General features: G+C 46.9%; 2 protein-coding genes across 4 annotated transcripts in view; one reads left to right on the top strand and one right to left on the bottom strand.

Moving 5' to 3' along the window:
* The first annotated feature begins 10 nt into the window (after positions 1–10).
* eef1a1l3 (eukaryotic translation elongation factor 1 alpha 1, like 3) lies at positions 11–2,902 on the top strand. The gene is made up of 7 exons (XM_061805396.1): positions 11–224; positions 298–477; positions 1,308–1,604; positions 1,686–1,836; positions 1,921–2,177; positions 2,351–2,585; positions 2,664–2,902. The coding sequence occupies exons 1-7, from the start codon at positions 81–83 to the stop codon at positions 2,759–2,761; spliced, it is 1,362 nt and encodes a 453-aa protein (XP_061661380.1). The 5' UTR covers positions 11–80; the 3' UTR covers positions 2,762–2,902.
* A 1,544-nt stretch (positions 2,903–4,446) lies between these two features.
* Positions 4,447–17,932, bottom strand: part of asap1b (ArfGAP with SH3 domain, ankyrin repeat and PH domain 1b) — a 40,415-nt gene continuing 26,929 nt past the window's right edge. Inside the window, exons 14-28 of one of the 3 annotated variants that reach the window (XM_061805394.1) lie at positions 16,241–16,407; positions 14,402–14,535; positions 14,149–14,240; positions 13,875–14,061; positions 12,698–12,783; positions 12,150–12,265; positions 11,987–12,054; positions 11,487–11,594; positions 11,190–11,418; positions 7,544–7,702; positions 6,107–6,185; positions 5,863–5,927; positions 5,254–5,783; positions 4,976–5,098; positions 4,447–4,652 (exon numbers count right to left, since the gene is read on the bottom strand). In XM_061805394.1, coding sequence (XP_061661378.1) covers positions 4,578–4,652; positions 4,976–5,098; positions 5,254–5,783; positions 5,863–5,927; positions 6,107–6,185; positions 7,544–7,702; positions 11,190–11,418; positions 11,487–11,594; positions 11,987–12,054; positions 12,150–12,265; positions 12,698–12,783; positions 13,875–14,061; positions 14,149–14,240; positions 14,402–14,535; positions 16,241–16,407 — 2,218 coding nt within the window. In that variant the 3' untranslated portion in view covers positions 4,447–4,577. Of the gene's footprint in view, positions 4,653–4,975; positions 5,099–5,253; positions 5,784–5,862; positions 5,928–6,106; positions 6,186–7,525; positions 7,703–11,189; positions 11,419–11,486; positions 11,595–11,986; positions 12,055–12,149; positions 12,266–12,697; positions 12,784–13,874; positions 14,062–14,148; positions 14,241–14,401; positions 14,536–16,240; positions 16,408–17,932 lie in introns of all 3 variants that reach the window. The other 2 variants (XM_061805393.1, XM_061805395.1) reach the window with 2 other exon arrangements.

Below are 17,932 nucleotides of genomic sequence, written 5' to 3'. Positions count from 1 at the left end.
CATAAAAGCCTCCCTCAAGCGCACCTGCGCCCCAATCCACACAAGCAGCTCGGGAGTTTGAAGGCGAACTCAAACCAACCATGCCGAAGGAGAAGCCTCACGTCAACCTGGTGATCATCGGCCACGTGGACAGCGGCAAGTCCACCACCACGGGCCACCTGGTCTACAAATGCGGCGGCGTCGACCAGAGGAACCTGGATAAGTTCGAGAAGGCCGCGGCGCAGGTAAGCCCGGGGGCGTCGCGTCGCGTCTGGAACTTGAACGCGCTCTGATCGGTCGCCGTCTTTCCCCGCGTAGTTGGGCAAGAGCTCGTTCAAGTTCGCTTGGGTGCTGGACAAGCTGAAGGCGGAGCGCGAGCGCGGCATCACCATCGACATCTCGCTGCTCAAGTTCGACACGCAGAAGTACTCCATGACCGTCATCGACGCGCCGGGTCACCGGGACTTCATCAAGAACATGATCACGGGGACGTCACAGGTGCTGAGAAGTCGGAACCGGTTTTTGAAAAGTAGTAAATGAGGTGGAAGGCCATGGTCAAATTGTTGCTGTGAAAACATGCCCTCTGGTGGTGGTAGACGGTATTGAGGTTGACGTCGGCAAAGTGCCATTGGTGAAGTCTTTTTAAATGGGGAAAAAAAATAAATTAATGAAAAATTTATTTAAAGAAATGAAAATTAACACTAAGGTCTAAAAGTGTTTCGGTTTATCCTTTTTAAAATCTGAAACAAAGAATCAAAATATTTGAGAAATTTCTGGGTATGAGACTAAAGTGACCGGTGTAAATTTATAAATGAATTTTCATTAACAAAAATTTGATCTTAAAACTTTAAAATGTGAAATTTTTTGAAACACTGCAAAAGTAGTTATAGATTTTTATTTTTTATATTTTGGGAGGTGCAGGGGTAATTTTGGACAAAACTAAATTGAAAAGTACATTTTAATTTGGCCATTAAAATTTCATTTAATTATAAAATATCGGTGAAACAATCTTTCTTTTTAAAAAAATGTTGGCACTGCGACAAGGGTTACAGTAGCGTAGTAGGCTTAAGTGTTAAAGAAATAGTTTTATTTCTAATCTAATAAGTATTGTAAGGCACTGTACATAAAACATCTCCAATGATGTCCCTGGTCCGCCATCTTGTGTGGCACTACCAGTGATTGGAAACCTATCTATACTGGGGGAGGGGGGTGGGGTCATTTTATGAAAATGTATTGCACAAATGGGAAATTCAAGCAGTTTTGAGAGCTTAAATGCAAACCTGTGCATACTTGGAGAATCTCCAGCCGACGGACTCGTTGCGTTCCAGGCCGACGTCGCGCTGCTGGTGGTGTCGGCGGCCAAGGGCGAGTTCGAGGCGGGCGTGTCCCGCAGCGGCCAGACGCGCGAGCACGCCCTGCTGGCCTACACGCTGGGCGTCAAGCAGATGCTCGTGTGCGTCAACAAGATGGACGCCACCGAGCCGCCGTACTCCCAGAAGCGCTTCGACGAGGTGGCGCGCGGCGTCGCCGGTTTCCTCAAGAAAATCGGCTACGACCCCAACGCCGTGCCCTTCGTCCCCATCTCCGGGTGGACGGGCGAGAACATGGTCGCTGCCACGCAGAAGGTGAAGAATACTTTGAGTGCGATGAAGCCAATTTTTTTTTTTTTTTTTTTTTAAATCTAATTTTGATTGTGATTTGTGCAGATGGCGTGGTTCCAAGGATGGAAAGTGCGCCGGCGAGACGGCAACGCCAACGGCAAAACTCTGCTGGAGGTGCTCGACTCGGTTCAAGCGCCCGTGCGCACGATCAATAAACCGTTGCGATTACCTCTGCAAGATGTCTACAAGATCGGCGGTAAGGTCATTTAAGAATTTTTGCGCGAAAGTAATCATTTTTTGTGAAACTCAAGTTACAAAAACGACGAGTTTCTCTTTCCAGGAGTGGGGACCGTCCCCGTGGGGAAGATCGAGACGGGCGTCCTGAAGCCGGGCATGACGCTGATGTTCTCGCCCGCCAAGGTGACCGCCGAGGTCAAGTCCATCGAGATGCACCACCAGGGCTTGGACACGGCGCTCCCGGGCCACAACGTGGGCTTCAACATCAAGAACGTGTCTGTCAAGAACCTGAGGCGCGGCGATGTCGCCGGCAACGCCCAGCGGGACCCGCCCTCGGACGTCAGGAGCTTCGAGGCCCAGGTGGACTCCTCAAAAAAAAATTTGAACATTTGAGTAATGCTTTCGCACACCACCAGATGGAGCCAGCGGTACAAGTACAGGATTAGGAATTAGTGTCTGATTGCCGTCACTGCCATCTTGTGGCGGAATAAGCTCATTGGTTTTATTTTTCTTTTGACAATTTCGCCGCATAGGTGATCATCCTGAACCACCCGGGTCGGATCAAGGCGGGCTACTCGCCGGTGCTGGACTGCCACACGGCGCACGTGACCTGCCGCTTCGCCGAGCTCAAGGAGAAGCTGGACCGGTGCACGGGCAACCGGCTGGAGGAGCGCCCCCAGCTGCTGATGTCGGGCGACGCGGCCACCGTCAAACTGGTGCCGGTCAAGCCCATGTGCGTGGAGAGCTTCTTCACCTACCCTCCGCTCGGTAAGCCCACTCCAAAAAGTTTCTGACGCGTGCTTCTGTGCCTTTCTGTGACTCTTCCGGTGTGCCCCCACCCGACAGGTCGCTTTGCTGCAAGAGACCTGAAGCAAACTGTGGCAGTCGGTGTCATCAAATCAGTGGAGAAGGAGAAAGGCTCCAAAACCAAAGTGTCTAAATAAGTTGAATTATTTCTTTTTTTTTTTTTCTTGCATATAACATAAAAGAGGCTTTAAGTTGAGTTTTAAGATGTATTTATGTTGACTTGTAGCAGAAAGCTGCAGAATTTTGGTTGGAAATAAAACATTTGACCAGAAACTCAATTTTTCTTTCCTAATTTTAAGCATTTTAGAAACTACTTCAGTTTTTTTTTTGGTAATTTACACTGAAAATGTCAACAAAAATACATTACAATACAAATACCAACTATTAACTAAATGTGAAATGTCACTTCCAACTTTTTCATCTTTATTTTTTTAAAGCCACAAGGACACCCTCCCCCTGTTTTTCTTGGTGTAAAACTGAATTGATTGCAGAATATCTTTGAATTGATTGCAGAATATCTTTTGCAATGCATCTTGAAATCTGAATGATGCTCACAAACAGTTTTAGGGTGAATGTTATGTTGCCTCCTATATTTAAAATACAGAATTAGCTTTTTGTGCAGTATGTCATCTGCGCGGAGGTGGAATTTTAACATTATACACCATCTCATCCTGCGCTTTCTACTTTAGCTTCAGACCAGACTTTTTTACTCATTAAAAGAGAATCTCATCCAATTTCACCCCTTTTTCTTCTATTAGTCACATACCCCGGTGTTTAATTATGAGCGTACCCCTTTTAAAATGGAGGAGATAGAACACTAGCTAGATAGTGAGAGATTGCTAGCCAGATTGCTGGAGAGACAGATAGCAGCAGCTCTTTGTGTGAGAGGCACCGTGCTGCCATGTTTAAAAAAAAAAAAATTAGGCTGTAGTTGACTGCACTGGATCTGTTTTCCTCTGCACTGAGTGCGCAAATGCGCAGTTGCGCAGCTAAGAGGTTGCATTGTCCCCAAATACTGCTTGGCATTTTTCAGTTTTCCAACCCTGTACATCTGTGAAACTTTACAGCTAAAAATCCAGTAAAGTGTCAGAGATTTTGATGAAGTACAGCACTTTAATACATTTTTTTTTTTTGAGAGGAGGGGGAGGGGCTTCCTAAACAGGACAAACTGCAAGTCAGGAGCAGGTGACATCACAATCATGTCTGGTTATCGTTTTTTGTACAAGCGTCAAACGAGCTTCCTGTAAAAACTCACTTGCCTTTTTTTTTTTTCCAGATACGAAGAGTTGGAAAATGTCATGTCCACTGCGTCGGATTGACGAGATTATTGCTGACTTGTTTTTTTTTTGTTAAATACTGCTTAATAGTGGCTTTTGGGGGGGGGGGGGGTGCATTCTCTCTATCTCTCTCTTAGTGGCTTTTCGGACCCTGAGGTGAGCGTTCCAGTCGTGCACAAGTTTTTAGGGAGATAAAGTAAACATCGGATGTTCCACCACAGGCTAGTCGAGCAGCAGCAGGTTCGTTGAGTCTACTGTAAAACAACACGTATACACACAAAGCAAGCTGGGGGGGGGGGCAACATTGAGTTCCGTGGGTGGGGGGGGGGGTGTATGCCGGACAAATTCCTTTGTGGATGGAGCACTACGGATAAAATGTGCCATAGCATGTTTGTTTGTACAGTAAAACATGTATGTACAGCGGACGCACGAATATATATATTTACATACGTATATACACACAGCGTGGACAGATAGCTAAGTGCTGGGAGCTTGTATAGAATGGGCGGGGCCAGGGGTGGGATAATACTGGTGGGGGCGAAGAGGGTACGCACACTTTGTACAGCACGGATGAGCCTTTCCCCATTTTTTTTTTTTTTTTTTACTTTGAGCGGCTTCTTCCGTCGTCGCTTATGTACACGGAGGCGTAGTGCAAAGGTTTGCTCCCGGCGAGCCGTCAGTCGCTGAGGATGTGCACGAAGGACATGGGGAAGACGCCCTTCCGCTCCGGCTCGCCCTCGATGTGACCGATCTGCCGGGGGCGAAAAAAACAAGTATTGCGATCGCCGGTTGAAGTTGAACAGACGTTGACGACGTGTGAAAAAGCCCGCAGGTGGGCGAAAGAAAAAATTAAAAGGAGAATGGAAATTTCAACAAATGGTGCAGCAACACAAGTAGACAGCCAATTTAACAATACCGGCAGGCAATCAAGGAAGCTTAAAGCTGTGTTTAAAATCCTCAATCCCAATTCGAAAGCCCGACTTCAATTTGAAGCCCAAACTCGATACTTTAACCGAGGCCCAAAAACCTTCATCCGGAACTCCAAAGCCGCCGCGGCCGAGTCACCCGACTTACCCACCACTCCTGGTCTTCCTCGCCCGTCACCACGATCACCTCGCCCTCCACGAACGTCAGCTCGTCGTCGTTGTCGGCCTGGCAGTCGTAGATGGTCTTCACGCGCCGGGCCTTGCTCTTGCCCTAAAGAAAAAATGTGAAAAAATGAATGAATTTACAGATAAATCAATGGACGGAATATGACAACATGTGGGCAAATGTATGTCAGTTGAGGGAGAAGTCGAATTTTATGGGGAGAAAAAAAAAAAAGAAAAATTTTTGTATACGAGTGAGGGTACCGCATTGATCTTCCTTGGGAGGGGCACGGGGGTCTCCGAGGTCCCGGACGGCGTCCCGTTGGCGTCCTCGGCGGTCTGCTGCTGCAGCGGCGGCGGCGGGGCCGGCTGACTGGGCGACGGCGAGTCCGGAGGTTGCGGCTGCGGCGGGGGCGGGGGCGGCTGCGTCTGAGGCCTGGCGAGCGCGTCCCCCGGCGGCCGCGGGGCCGCCTCCCCCGCCCCCGGCTTGGGCGGCATGTCGGCCAGGTGGGGCTTGGGCGGCAGGTCTTTGAGTTGCGGCTTGGGCGGGAGGTCGCCCAGCTGCGGTTTGGGCGGGAGGTCCGAGAGCTGCGGCTTGGGCGGGAGTTCCCCGGGCTTGGGCGGCAGCTCGGACGGCTGCGGCTTGGGCGGCAGCTCGCCCGGCTGGGGCCTCTCCGGGGCCGGCCCCTTCTGCGGGGCGTCCGTGCCCGGCGGGGACTTCTGGAAGACCTCTGGCGGGAGGCTGGTTTTGTCCACGGAGGGGTGGTGGATGGTGTCGATCTTGCGCAGCGCCACTGCCACAAAAACACGCCCGGTCAATAATACCACGTCTGCTTTAATAACGACGTGGATGATGATAACGATAACGCGCACCTTTCTGAGGTAGTTTGGGAAGAACCCTTGGACCAAGTGTGGACTTTGTGTTGCTTGAAGTCGTACTGCAAGTTCATCCGAGATCAGAAAACGGCGAAATACGGGGGGGTGGGGGGTGGGGGACTCCCAAACCTGGTTTCAAACCTTTCCTTGAAATCCCAACCCAGACTACAACCCCCCCCGACTCCCCTCACTTCGTACCAGACCCGTTTGAAAGGCTCCCTTGCGACTCGGGCTGCGTTACCTTTGCTGCTGAGGAATGCCTTCGAACTTGTTGGAGACGGGCGACATCTTGTTGACGGGAGGGGGCGTGGAGTCGCTTCCTGCAGCGTCCGCAAACGGCGGCCGCAAACACATCACACACACACACACACGCGCGCGCACGTTACAAACGCCTTCGTCTCGCGCGAACGGGAGACGGATCGACATGCCGGGATGACTTCTAGGAGAACAGAACAAAACAATGGGAAAGGAAGGGGGAGGGGGGCTGGAGGAGGAGGGGGGGGGGACTCGGGTCGTCTGGCTGAGCTTTCCGCGAGCGTTAGCTTCTTAGCGTCCTGTGTGAAATTATAAACCAGTTGCCGAGCCGTTTTTTTTTTTTTTTTTTTTGCACTTGACATTACCATCAAATTGACATTAAGTGCATCCATAAAGTATTCATCACTTTTTCCACATTTTATGCTACAGCCTCATTGGAAAATTATTTTACTTCAAAATTAGAATCATACACAACGTCCAATCATGACAGATTTTTTTAAAATTATTTTAGATATAGCCATCAAAAGGGTCGCAGGGAGTGTTGGAACCTATCCCAGCTCTCAACGGGCAAGAGGCGGGGTACACCCTGAACTGGATGATTTGTGTGTGTGTGTATAGATAGATAGTTCGCTAGCTAGATAGATATCCGTGTCATTACCCATATCTCATAATTCCCTTATTTTTGAGTAAAATGTCTTATTTTTTGAAAATGTTATTGAAATTACAGATTAATAAAAAAATACTGTCGTTTTTAATAAAAAATATATTAATTGAATGTATTTAAATTTATTCACATTGTTTTAACATTTTTTTAATTTCATAAATATATTTTACTAATTGAAATCCTTTGACTGAATTATTATCACGGCAGTTTTAAAATCTAATGCTAGCTTAACGCCATAGAACTAATGAACGATCGCTATTGCGGTACTTACATTTCTTTCAGTAACTTGGATTTAAACACAAGCAACAAAAATATTATAAATATTATTATATACCTATATATTATTGTATTATTATTTTTATAAATGTTAATATTTGTAATTTTATATTACTGCAGTTCCCTGAGTAACGTTGTTGTACTGCAATCGTCTTCTTTGTGTATTATACTGCCCCCTGGTGGCTGTTCAATGTGCACAAATCAATGGGCTTTGAAGCATGAAATCATGATGCACCGTTTTGATTTTTTTTTTACATTCTATATTATGTTTTTCCAATTAAGAAAATGCATAAACATTTGTTTTTTTGCGGGCATGGCATTTTCATTTCACTCGAACACGGAATATTGATTTATATTCCGGGCGCGATAACAGAACGGAATAAACCCGCAAGGGCGAGGCGGCGCCGCATATGTGACGGTGCAGTGTCAAAGGTCAAGCGTTCGGCCGCGGTCCTCGCTCGGTACCGTGTGCTTGCGTCTCACCCCCGCCGGACACGCCCCCCCTGCCGTGGCAGAGCGGGCCGGGCGGGTCGGACAGGGTTCGTTTGTGGCCGGGCGGCGGGGGCGGCGGCCTCTTCTTGGACAGGGTGGCGCTGCCTCCCGCCGTGAGTGGAGAGGTGGGGCTGCACGGGGGCGGAGGAGCTGGAGGAGCGATAATACAACACATGAGGAACGGAAGGGGAAGGGAGGGATGAAGACCGTGAGCAAGAGGAGGAGCAGAGAAATGCGGAAGAGTTGTTGTTTTTTTTTTTTCATCCGAGTAGACGCAGTGGCACTACTACATCACTTCTTCAATCCGCTCCATTCTGCCGTTTTTTCTTGCACGCCAGATCGACGATAAAACATACTTAGGCGCCGATTATTTTGCGTGCTGCTCGCAAGAGCCCACGAAGCACACTTGGATGATAGCACGTGTACGCTATCGGCAGCTGTTATGGCAACTTGTTTTTACATTTGTATGTCATGAACGAGATCACGTTCGGCCAGCGTCATTCGTAATTGAAGCACTATTACACTTTACAATTGACAGTTGTTCACTTTTTACACTTGTGTAACAGTCGACGACGCAAAAAAACAAATTACGCTACACGCCACTTTTTTCACACGCTTTCAACACCTGCGGTTTATGCGGCTAATTTCTGCATTTTCTTTAACGGCCACGAGGGGGCACTCCAGCGCAGAAGGTAAGAATGAGACCGGTGGAATATATGTGCCGAGGAAGTGAATTTTACCGTTCTGGCCCACTGATGTTAAAAAATAAATAAATAAATAAATAGAATTAAATAAATAAAATAGACTGGATGGCTCATTAGCCACTAAAACTGAAGTGGCCATCCGCCATCTTGATACTCCCAAAACAACCATGTGCAGCTTCATCAGTGGATAAGCGAGAAAACACATTTTCTGTGATTTTTTTTTTTTTTGATGAATTTCATAATACAGAACTCTGCAAATTGAATTTGATTTTCAAATGCAAAGAAACAAGTTGAAATTTCCTGAAATAGGACGCCGCAGAGACAACAAATGAATTTTTAACGTTTAGCATGTATTTTCACATTGTGTGTCCTTATTTCCAAAAAATATATCGAACTGATTGACTCAAAATTTAATGTTTTCATGACCAAAAATGCTTTATTTTTTGTTCTGTTATGATGATAGTGCTTCACAGCGTATTTTGTTAAAAGTTAACGTGCCACGGAAATTAGGCCCTCGGTAATATGGAAGGTTTCTTGCTAGTCACGGTGTTCTATGTCTGTCCTTTGCACTTCGCCTTTTTTGGCTTACAGAGTCGAATTAAATATCCTTCATGTTGCCAGAACTGAAAAAATGTCAAGCTCACACGACCATCTTTAATTCTACATGCCAAATAAAAAAAAAAAAAAAAAAAACACCATAATCCAAACTGTAAACCATGTCCTCCGCACGTTTTGGGAGTACCAAGATGGCGGCCAAATGCCTTCAACCAATCGACATACCGCTCGATGTGGATGCGCTATCCAGTCTTTTTTTTTTTAGATCAGTGGTCCGGCCCTGTTAGCGCTGCGCTAGCATGTTACTGCCGTGTTACTGCCGTGTCTGTGATTTTAACCAGTGTTTTTTTTTTTTTAACCGGCCCTATTAGCGCAGCGGCGCTAGCGTTGAACTCGTGTATGAGTTGCAATGGTGCAATGTTTTTTAACTATTGACAGTGAATTAACGTTTGACTTTCCAGAGGGTAAAAACGATATTTTAGCTCGTAGGAGTACCACCGTCTCCCAAATAAGTTTTGCTCGCGTGTCTATTTTTATGCAAACCTTTATTTCTTATCTTTTTGCAGTCAAGTGTGAAGAAAGCATGGCCCAGAAGAGCTCAGCCAGAGAGAGCGATCAGCTGTGGCCTGCGTTTGCAGCTCAAGGACGGCAGCGCATCCGCAAAAAGTCAAAGTTATCCAAGTTGATCATTTTAATTTTAAATAAAGCGCCTCAGCACCGCGGGCGTGAGCTGCAAACGGCGGGCGGGGGGGACGGGACAGCCGAGGAAGGGGAAATACTCGGAAGGGGAGGCGGGGATGGAAAGGGCGAGCGGGTTGAAGGCAAAATCGGGATATTCACTGATGTATGGTCGAGTGCCAGCCAGTGTGGCGTAGTGCGAATGAGAGCCGAGGAATGCCAAGTGTGGAGCTGAAAGAATTAAAAAAAAAAAAAAAAAGAAAAGAAAAAAAGGGGGGGGAACAAAAGGAAGAGAGAAAAGAGAAAAAGGAAAAAAGAACGAGATGAGGAGGAGGCGTGTGGGAGAGCAACAGCGGAAAAGGAGCTGCTCCTCCACAAACGCGCCCCGCAGAACCAAAGCAAAGAGACGCCGCCTGTTAGCGTGCGGCTTCTCCGCTTATTTTTCACACAAAACCAAGCGCAAACGTTCGCACTTGTTTCTCTGGCCGACGCGCGCTTCCGAGCTACTGCGTCACTTTGACGTTGCCGTTTGCTCCATTCAAAATTCGACGTTTACGGCGGGGACTAAAAACAAAAACGAAACTAGATTGGGGCGTTAGTGTCCTTTAAACGGATTAATTTGTCAGAGAAATACTCGAAATTGGAACTGCGGAAAGTGATATGACAATTAGGTTTTTGGAAGTTATATTTCAAATATTTTGATCATATTTTATTATATTAGTTATTTAAAATATATATATATTTTTAATATTATTTTATTTGTATACATGTCTATGTTTTTATATCATATATATTATTTTATATAATTTTTATGATATATTTTTGACATTATTATTTTATTTTTATATATTTCTGTTTTCATATATTTTATTTTTTAAACATTATTGCCCATATAAGGTTTAATTTCCCCAGAAAATGAATACTGGTAGCTACAGATAATTGATATATAGAAGACTACTTTTTTTTTTTTAATAGGATAAAACCTACGCTTTTAAATGGGATTCGCTTCTATAATATTTACATAATTTATTCATTATTTTCTCAGAAAATTCAAACTTGTGAAGAAAATTATTGTGGGACTAAAGTCTTTCTGGGGGGTGAAACTTAAATTTTTCTATTACATTTTTCTGGGTTCCATTTGTAAAAAAAAAAAAACTTTTGTGTTTTATTAAATGTTTTTTTGAACATATTCTTTTTGTGTATTCATAAAATATTACTTGTGCCCTTTCTGGGGTTCATTTCCTCAGAAATTCTGAAAATGTAACAATTTTGCTCCCGGGTAAAACTACAATTTAAACGTATTTTTGATTTTTGTTTCAATGCCGCCGTCATCTTGACCTTTATGAGAAACAAGTGAAAGTTCACAGTTCATTTTGGGGAAAAATAAGACTTCAAAAATGAATTCAATGACAAGTATGGCTGCTCAACATGATCGTAGCGCCCCCGTCTGGTTGGGAGGACTTATTTATCAATGTACAAACCCAATCATTTGTACAAAATGTGTGTTCAGAATAATAGCAATGCTTTTAAAAATGGAATTACACACTTCTTGCTAAGATTGATCATAAACAAGCTTCTGAACACAACTAAATGTACAGCAGAATGTTATGTTACAAAAATTATAAACTTTGGGGTCGTGTTGTTGTTGGGGGGAGGGGGAAAGAAAGCGCAAATGACAAGTGAGCGTCGGTTACGCGCACCTTTTCCCTGGTTCCTGGGCGGCAGCGGCGGGCCGTCGGCCACGGGCGAGGACGACAGGTCGGTGGAGGCGCTGTACATCTGGTTGGTGAAGGCGCTGTAGGACAGACGCTGCTGCTTGTCGCGCTGGCTGATGAAGCCCGGCAGCGAGAGCTTGTCGTGCGGCGACAGGCTGGACGAGTGGCAGAAGCTCTGCGGGCGCGGCGAGCGGTCTTTCTTGATGGGGCTCGGCTGCGGGTTGGGACGACACGTGATCGGCACGGCTCTCGGGCGGACGCGGGCGAACGCGGCGCGGGCACCTTGTCGTCCAGGTCGTCGTCGCTCTCGTCCATCTCCTCCAGTCGGAGGCTCCACTCGTACTCCACGTGGATGTGGGGGTTGAATTTGCCCTCGGCGGCCTGCACCAACTGCCCGGCAGACACGGTTGGAATCGGCGCTCTCATGTGAATCATTACCATGCGGGAATACATGAATTTTTGCAACGCGTGAAGAAAATAAGTATTTGAACACCCTGCTACATTGCAAGTTCTCAGAAATCACAGAGGATCAGGAAAAACGCACCCAAAGCGGGATGCTTCACAGTAGGGACGGTGTTCTTGGGATAGAACTTCCTCTAAACACGGTTAATGGAATTACCACCAAAAATAGTTCAATTTTGGACTCCTCTGTATCATCATGTATGTTCAAATACTTATTTTCTTCACTGACCCCGTAGTTCAATCCCGCCTCAGTAAGAAGCATTTTTGTACCGCGTTCAACCCAAACGTGCCAACTCTCCAGCGGGGCGCCAAACACTCACCGCCTCCTCGCACGGAGCGTTCCTCAGTCGCCTGGCAACTTCCAGCGCCGTCTCCCCGTTCTGATTGGCTGAGGAGGGGACGTGGCGACCGTTGGTTATGCGCAAGGGGCACAAATAGCGAGGGGAGGGCAGGAAAGGGGAGGAGGGGGGGGGGCACACTCACTGATGTCGGTGGCCGGTTTCCCCCTGAGGAGCAACTTGAGGCACTCGGGCTTCTCGTACATGCAGCAGTAATGCAGCGCCGTGTTGCCCCACTCCGTCTGCTTGTCCAGATTACCGCTGGCGCCACAAAACACAAACATTAAGAACTATATTTAAAAAAGAAAAAAAAAAAAATGTATTTTCCACTTTAGACCAAGCAGACATGTGTGTTGCCAAAAGGATGAGGTGAGATTCACTGCAGCGTACGGATTGGCTGACAGAGGAAAAAAATGTAATCAAAAATATCCCGGCTGTCCTCCATTGTTATCTCGCCCGTCCCAAGCCGCACCGCGGCAAGCGAAATCAAACTATCAACAATTAAAGGCCACCAAAAAAAAAAAAAAAACCACCGTGTGGACCGCGCAGAAGCCATAACACCATGTGGCGAGGTTTGCGAAGAAGAATACATTAGCACTTGACCCACTTCTTTTTGCCTCGTGGGAACGGGAGTCGAGCCTGGGAGCCGCTATCGCGTTCACGTTAGCTGCCTCCCGTCCGCTCTACGCGTACCTGTTTTGCACCAGGAAGTCCACCAGGTGGAGCGAGGTCTGGTCGGCGGTCCGGACCGAGTAGTGCAGCGCCGTCTCTCCCGCCTCCTGCAGGGGGGACGGCAAACACAGCGGCAGCCGGTCAAAACGCGGCCCGCCCGCATCCATTCATGGGCTCTCACCCCCCCCCACGAGCCGCCATTAACAAAATGGCTCCTAAAAATAAAATACACCTGCCGGGCTGCGGCAGACTTTGCGGCGGCCGTAAATTTCCCTTCAAATGTGACGACTTTTAAGGGTGACCATAAAGGACAAATCACCTTCGTACAATTGTAGGCTGTGTCCCCCCCCCCCCCCCCACCCAACTTTTAAAAAAACTGTAAACAGAAAAGGGAAACAGGTTTGAATATATTTACATTTACAATTTTTATCACATTTTAAAATTCTCAATATTGCATTTTTAAAAACAGATTTAATATTGGATACACATGTTATAAATAGATTACTAAATTATTTTACTTTTTAATAGCAGTACAAGATGTTAAATATGGCTTGAGATTTTAAAAAGAAATTTTAAAATATATTTTTCAATTAAATCAAATCCAAATACTGAATCTACATTATAATTTAAGTCTTTTGCATTTTTTGCCTTGGGCCGGTGACATATCTATGTCTAAAATATATTTTTGAAATCTATAGACATACATATTGTTTCATATAATTATAAGATTTAATGATTTCACTGTGCTTTGTAATATAAATTAATTTGCATTATTCAATAATACAAATATTTTCACAATTTCTGCCTCGTAGTTATGAAATAGTTCAATTTGTATAATTTCATTAAAAATGTTATTCAGGCTTATTTGAATATTTCAAGTTTTCATATAGTTGAATTTGTATAATTTAATTAAAAATGTTATTCAGGCTTATTTGATTTAGTTGTAATTTGAAACTTTTTTTTAATTTTCCCATTAAAAAAAAAATCCACTGTATATAAGCGACAAAAAAAATTGGACATTTTGGAAAGGGTTTCATGCATTTTTCAAAGTCAGCCACGTAGCACGTGTCGTCTTGTAGAACCTCGACCCACTTATGTCACGTCGAATCCAATCAGGCGGCCGGCGCGCTTTTGTTTTTGGAAAAACGGGCAAAAGAAGCGAGGCCGAAAGGTAACGGCGCGGGTCGGCGGTACTGACCGGCCCCGCCTCGGGCAGCGGCTCCATGAGCTCCACCCCCTCGGCGTAGACCTGGATGAGGGCCAGCAGGTCCCGGGACTGCACCGCCTCGTACAGCTCGATCATCTTGGCCGCCGCCGACGAGCACGTCTTCCTGGCGTACTTGTGGTCCACGTACTTGGCGTTGATGAACTCCTTCCTCACCGTCCTGACGGTGGAGGGGGGGCGGGCGACAAAAAAGATCCTTTTAGACTGTCGCCATCTTCCCCCGTCCTCGGTCCGCGGGGGCGCTCACATGTCGCTGGACGGGGTGGGCTTGGGTGAAGGGGAAGGCAGGTTGCCCTCCATGATCTCATTGAAACTACTGTTCCCGACGTTCTTGGCCAGCTGCAAAACAAAAAGAGCAAAACGATAACAATGTTAGTTTTCCTTGGTAATAACCACTGTATTACATGCAGTAAATAGTTAAATATCATTTAAGACTAAGCATTTTAAAGTGTGTGAATATTTTCACAGGCACTCGTCAATGGAGCGATCGATCGACCTACCAAGAGTTCTGACGTCCCCAGTTTGTCGAGCTCCATGGACTGGATGCGGGAGATGTGCACCCCCATCTCGCGGTGGATGCCGGAGCACTCGATGCAGGTCAGGATGCCCAGGTTGGTGGACAGCCATTTTGGATCTGCGACAAAAAGCAACGGATGAGGGGGGGGGGGGGGGGGAGAAATAATGCCATCGCGTGACGGGTTCAGCTGCAGTTCACGGTTGCCATGGCGATGCGGAAGGACCGCGGGGAGGATTCACCTCTTTGAAATCTGGCGAATCGCGCGCGCGCACCCGCCGACCGAGTCGCATTAAATCGCCGCTCGTTTGTGGTGTTACTAAATGGTCGTAAAATTCAAGTTTCTGATAATTATGGATGAAGATAACCAGCGGAAAATGGTTTGCAGTTGGAACTCGCCAGGGAACTTTGCTTTCTGAAAGTCTGCTAGCTTCATGATAACACCAAAAGCGAAACGCCGTAGATGGGCTAACAAAACTAGGATCGACGTCGAGTCACATTTCAACCTCTAGTCATGAGCAAGACTTGGCCACTGCCGAGGGGGGCGCGGCGACGCCACTGCTCTCACAGCTGTTTCACATTGGGACTGTAATTAGACGGGCATTCAAGTTGGAGTTTTTGCCAGTTCGTTGCCTTGCATTAGTGAGCTGCATTCACTGCCTGTGGGACTTTCTGCGTTAACGCGTACGTTAGATTAAGCCCAGTTACAGCGATTCTGTGCCCTTATGTTTGATCCCGTCCTGTCGACTTTGCCAGTTTGCCCCATAGTCATCGGACCTTGCTGTACGTCCTTTGGATCCCGCCTAGCCCAGCGTTTCTTTACCTCTGCCTTGTCGGAACTGCTACACCGTGTATGACCCATTTTCCGGAATAAACTACACTGAACACTATGCCTCTGCCTCGAAGTCCTGCATTTGTGCCAGCCCCCGTACCGGAAGATTATGACACCTCTAAACAAGAGATTTGAACACGAACCACGGAACCCCAACTTTGAGAGCACAGGTGTCAAACTCAAGCCCCGGGGACCAGATCCGGCCCACCAGACGACTTGATGCGGTCCGCGAAGGCAAATCATCTGCGTCAACTGCCATGATTCTTGTGAAATTCTGTACCAAAATGTCAAATTGTTATGAATCATAAATGATAACACCGACGTGGCCCGCGACAAAAACGACTTTGACACCCCACTGGCGCATTGGTAAGTGTGAGCCTCAGTCAAGCAATTACAATTTAAAGATTTAATTCAATCATCAAATTGCATACATGCATATATTTTTTTTCCCAGTTGAGCTATTTTTTATTTATTTTTTGTGCCGCAGAGACGAATTACTGCCAGCGCCGCCTGATGTTTCGATGCAATGTGGGATATTAGAAAAAGACAGCTCAGCGCTTCTGAGCTCATTTTGTGGTGTGCGGGGTGGAGGGGGATGAGGGGGCCCTCCTGCTGCCCCCCCCCCCCAAAAGAAAGCAGTGAATCATACATACAAGACCGCGCAGCGCCCGTGCCCAGATGCGCGGCGATCACACGTTGGCGCAGGATGAATGGCAGCAGTGTGACCGACATTGCCGATTAAAGCCGCGTATGGGAGGGTGAATACATTTTGAGGAGGTTGCCACTTTTCATTTTAGCTGCGCTTAATACCAGCGGTGGCGGGCGGGGGGTCGGAATAAAAACAATGTGACTTGACATGCGGGCAGGGCTCTGCGTCGCATGTGTGACTTACATAACGATGTGATGTCATGATGAGGGGGGAAAAAGAAGCCGAGAAATGAACAAGTCCCCTTTCTTTTTCTTCTTATTTTTGGTTATTAATTTTGCACGCACCTGCCGCACCGCAGTCGCAGCACAGCTCGTTGCCCGGCATGCGCAGCACGTCCTCGATGATGGCTTTGGTCAGGTCCTCCAGGCCGTCCTCGCCGGCGCTGGTCTGCTCGCCGCGGAACGCCATGTTCAGGGCTTCCTCTTTGCTGTTGGTCAGCACGGAGATCCAGCTGCGCGGCGGCGGACCCGAATTGGTTAGTCGGTGACTCGATGAGACAAAAATACGACATCGCCAACCGCGCCATAAGATTTTTTCACTCAATAAGTCCTGTGGTGCCATGAGAATGATTTGAGTTTGTATTCAAATAATAAAAATGTATTTTTATTTCATTATTTAGCTATACTGCAGACCTGCCTCTGGTGAACCCCAAATAAATATCAGATGTTCCAGTCGGCCTTTTCTGATCTAATCTCAGCTATTCTGGGCAATTACTTCTATTAAAAAAAAAATAAAAAAAAAAAAAATATATATATATATATATTGATTGATATTGATATATATTGATGAACAGAGTATTTGTGGCCTGTGCAATTAATATTCTATTCACCTGAAATCAAACATGAATGAATTTTTAAATGCAGAATGTTGGCATTTTCATGCATGTGTACTTATTAATTCATCCGCAGGGTGGCAATTTATAATCTTGTCCCAAAAATGGGACACTGCCCACGAACGGGTTAAGACAAAATCTGCGTGTAGTCTAGGTATCTGCTCTCTTTGTGTGTGTGTGTGTGTATAGCTACAAATGAGGTAAGACGTACAAAAGACACACATTGGCACACACGGCGGCTATTCTACAGCGCGCAGATGGGAAACACCGTGCCCGCCTTTCAAACATGACGCCCCGCAGTTCACGACATGGCACAATCTGCTCGCGCGCGAATCGAGAGGTGTGTGCGTGCAAAAAAAAAAAAAAAAAAAAAACCACACACAAAAACACTCTCGTGCCTATCCTGACAACGCGCTGCTAATTGAGCGGGGGAGGGTGCGGGGGTCTGGCTGGCTGCTGCTGCTGCTAGGGAACACTGAATATTTCATGAAAAGACACCGCCGCCGACAACGTGCGTGACGGCGAGGTAGCGGCGTGAATCCCAGAGGAACGCCGAGGAGACGCCGGGGAAGGGAAAAGACCAACGGGGAGCCCTCGGCGGCGACGCCGTGGACGCGTTCAACAAAGGCGCTTCTCATCTCGACAAAATGCGACGCGGGTCCAATTCCAGTTTCATGCGTGTATATTTTTAAATATCCGTTTCCGTGTATTTCGTCCCCCAGCTATATTGCGCTTCATCACCGTGGCGGCATGTTGCTGGAATACATGCGGTGTAATCCATCCATCCATCCATCCATCTTCTTAGCCGCTTATCCTCACAAGGGTTGCGGGGAGTGCCTGGAGCCTATCCCAGGTGTCAACGGGCAGGAGGCAGGGTACACCCTGAACTGGTTGCCGGCCAATCACAGGGCACATGGAGACAGTCTCAAAACGCGTTGCATGTTTTTGGGATGTGGGAGGAAACCGGAGTGCCCACCCGGAGAAAAACCCACGCAGGCACGGCGAGAACATGCAAACTCCACACAGGCGGCTTCGAACCCGGGACCTCGGAATTGTGAGGCCAACGCTTTCCAACTGAGCCACGGTGCCTGCAGTGCAATTATTAAGCCAAAGAATACACACCTGTGAGTTGAAAGTTTCTATG

Source organism: Syngnathoides biaculeatus, chromosome 19 (genome assembly GCF_019802595.1).
Source record: "Syngnathoides biaculeatus isolate LvHL_M chromosome 19, ASM1980259v1, whole genome shotgun sequence".
Classification (NCBI taxonomy): Eukaryota; Metazoa; Chordata; class Actinopteri; order Syngnathiformes; family Syngnathidae; genus Syngnathoides; species Syngnathoides biaculeatus.
This window is presented reverse-complemented; position numbering and strand designations above follow the sequence as displayed.

What these genes read in the sequence shown, in the direction of transcription:
- eef1a1l3 (XM_061805396.1), top strand. Translation starts at nt 81, where the DNA reads ATGCCGAAGGAGAAGCCTCACGTCAACCTGGTGATCATCGGCCACGTG. An exon ending in TCGAGAAGGCCGCGGCGCAG is followed by an intron (nt 225 to 297) that starts GTAAGCCCGGGG and finishes TTCCCCGCGTAG; the next exon opens with TTGGGCAAGAGCTCGTTCAA. An exon ending in TGATCACGGGGACGTCACAG is followed by an intron (nt 478 to 1,307) that starts GTGCTGAGAAGT and finishes GTTGCGTTCCAG; the next exon opens with GCCGACGTCGCGCTGCTGGT.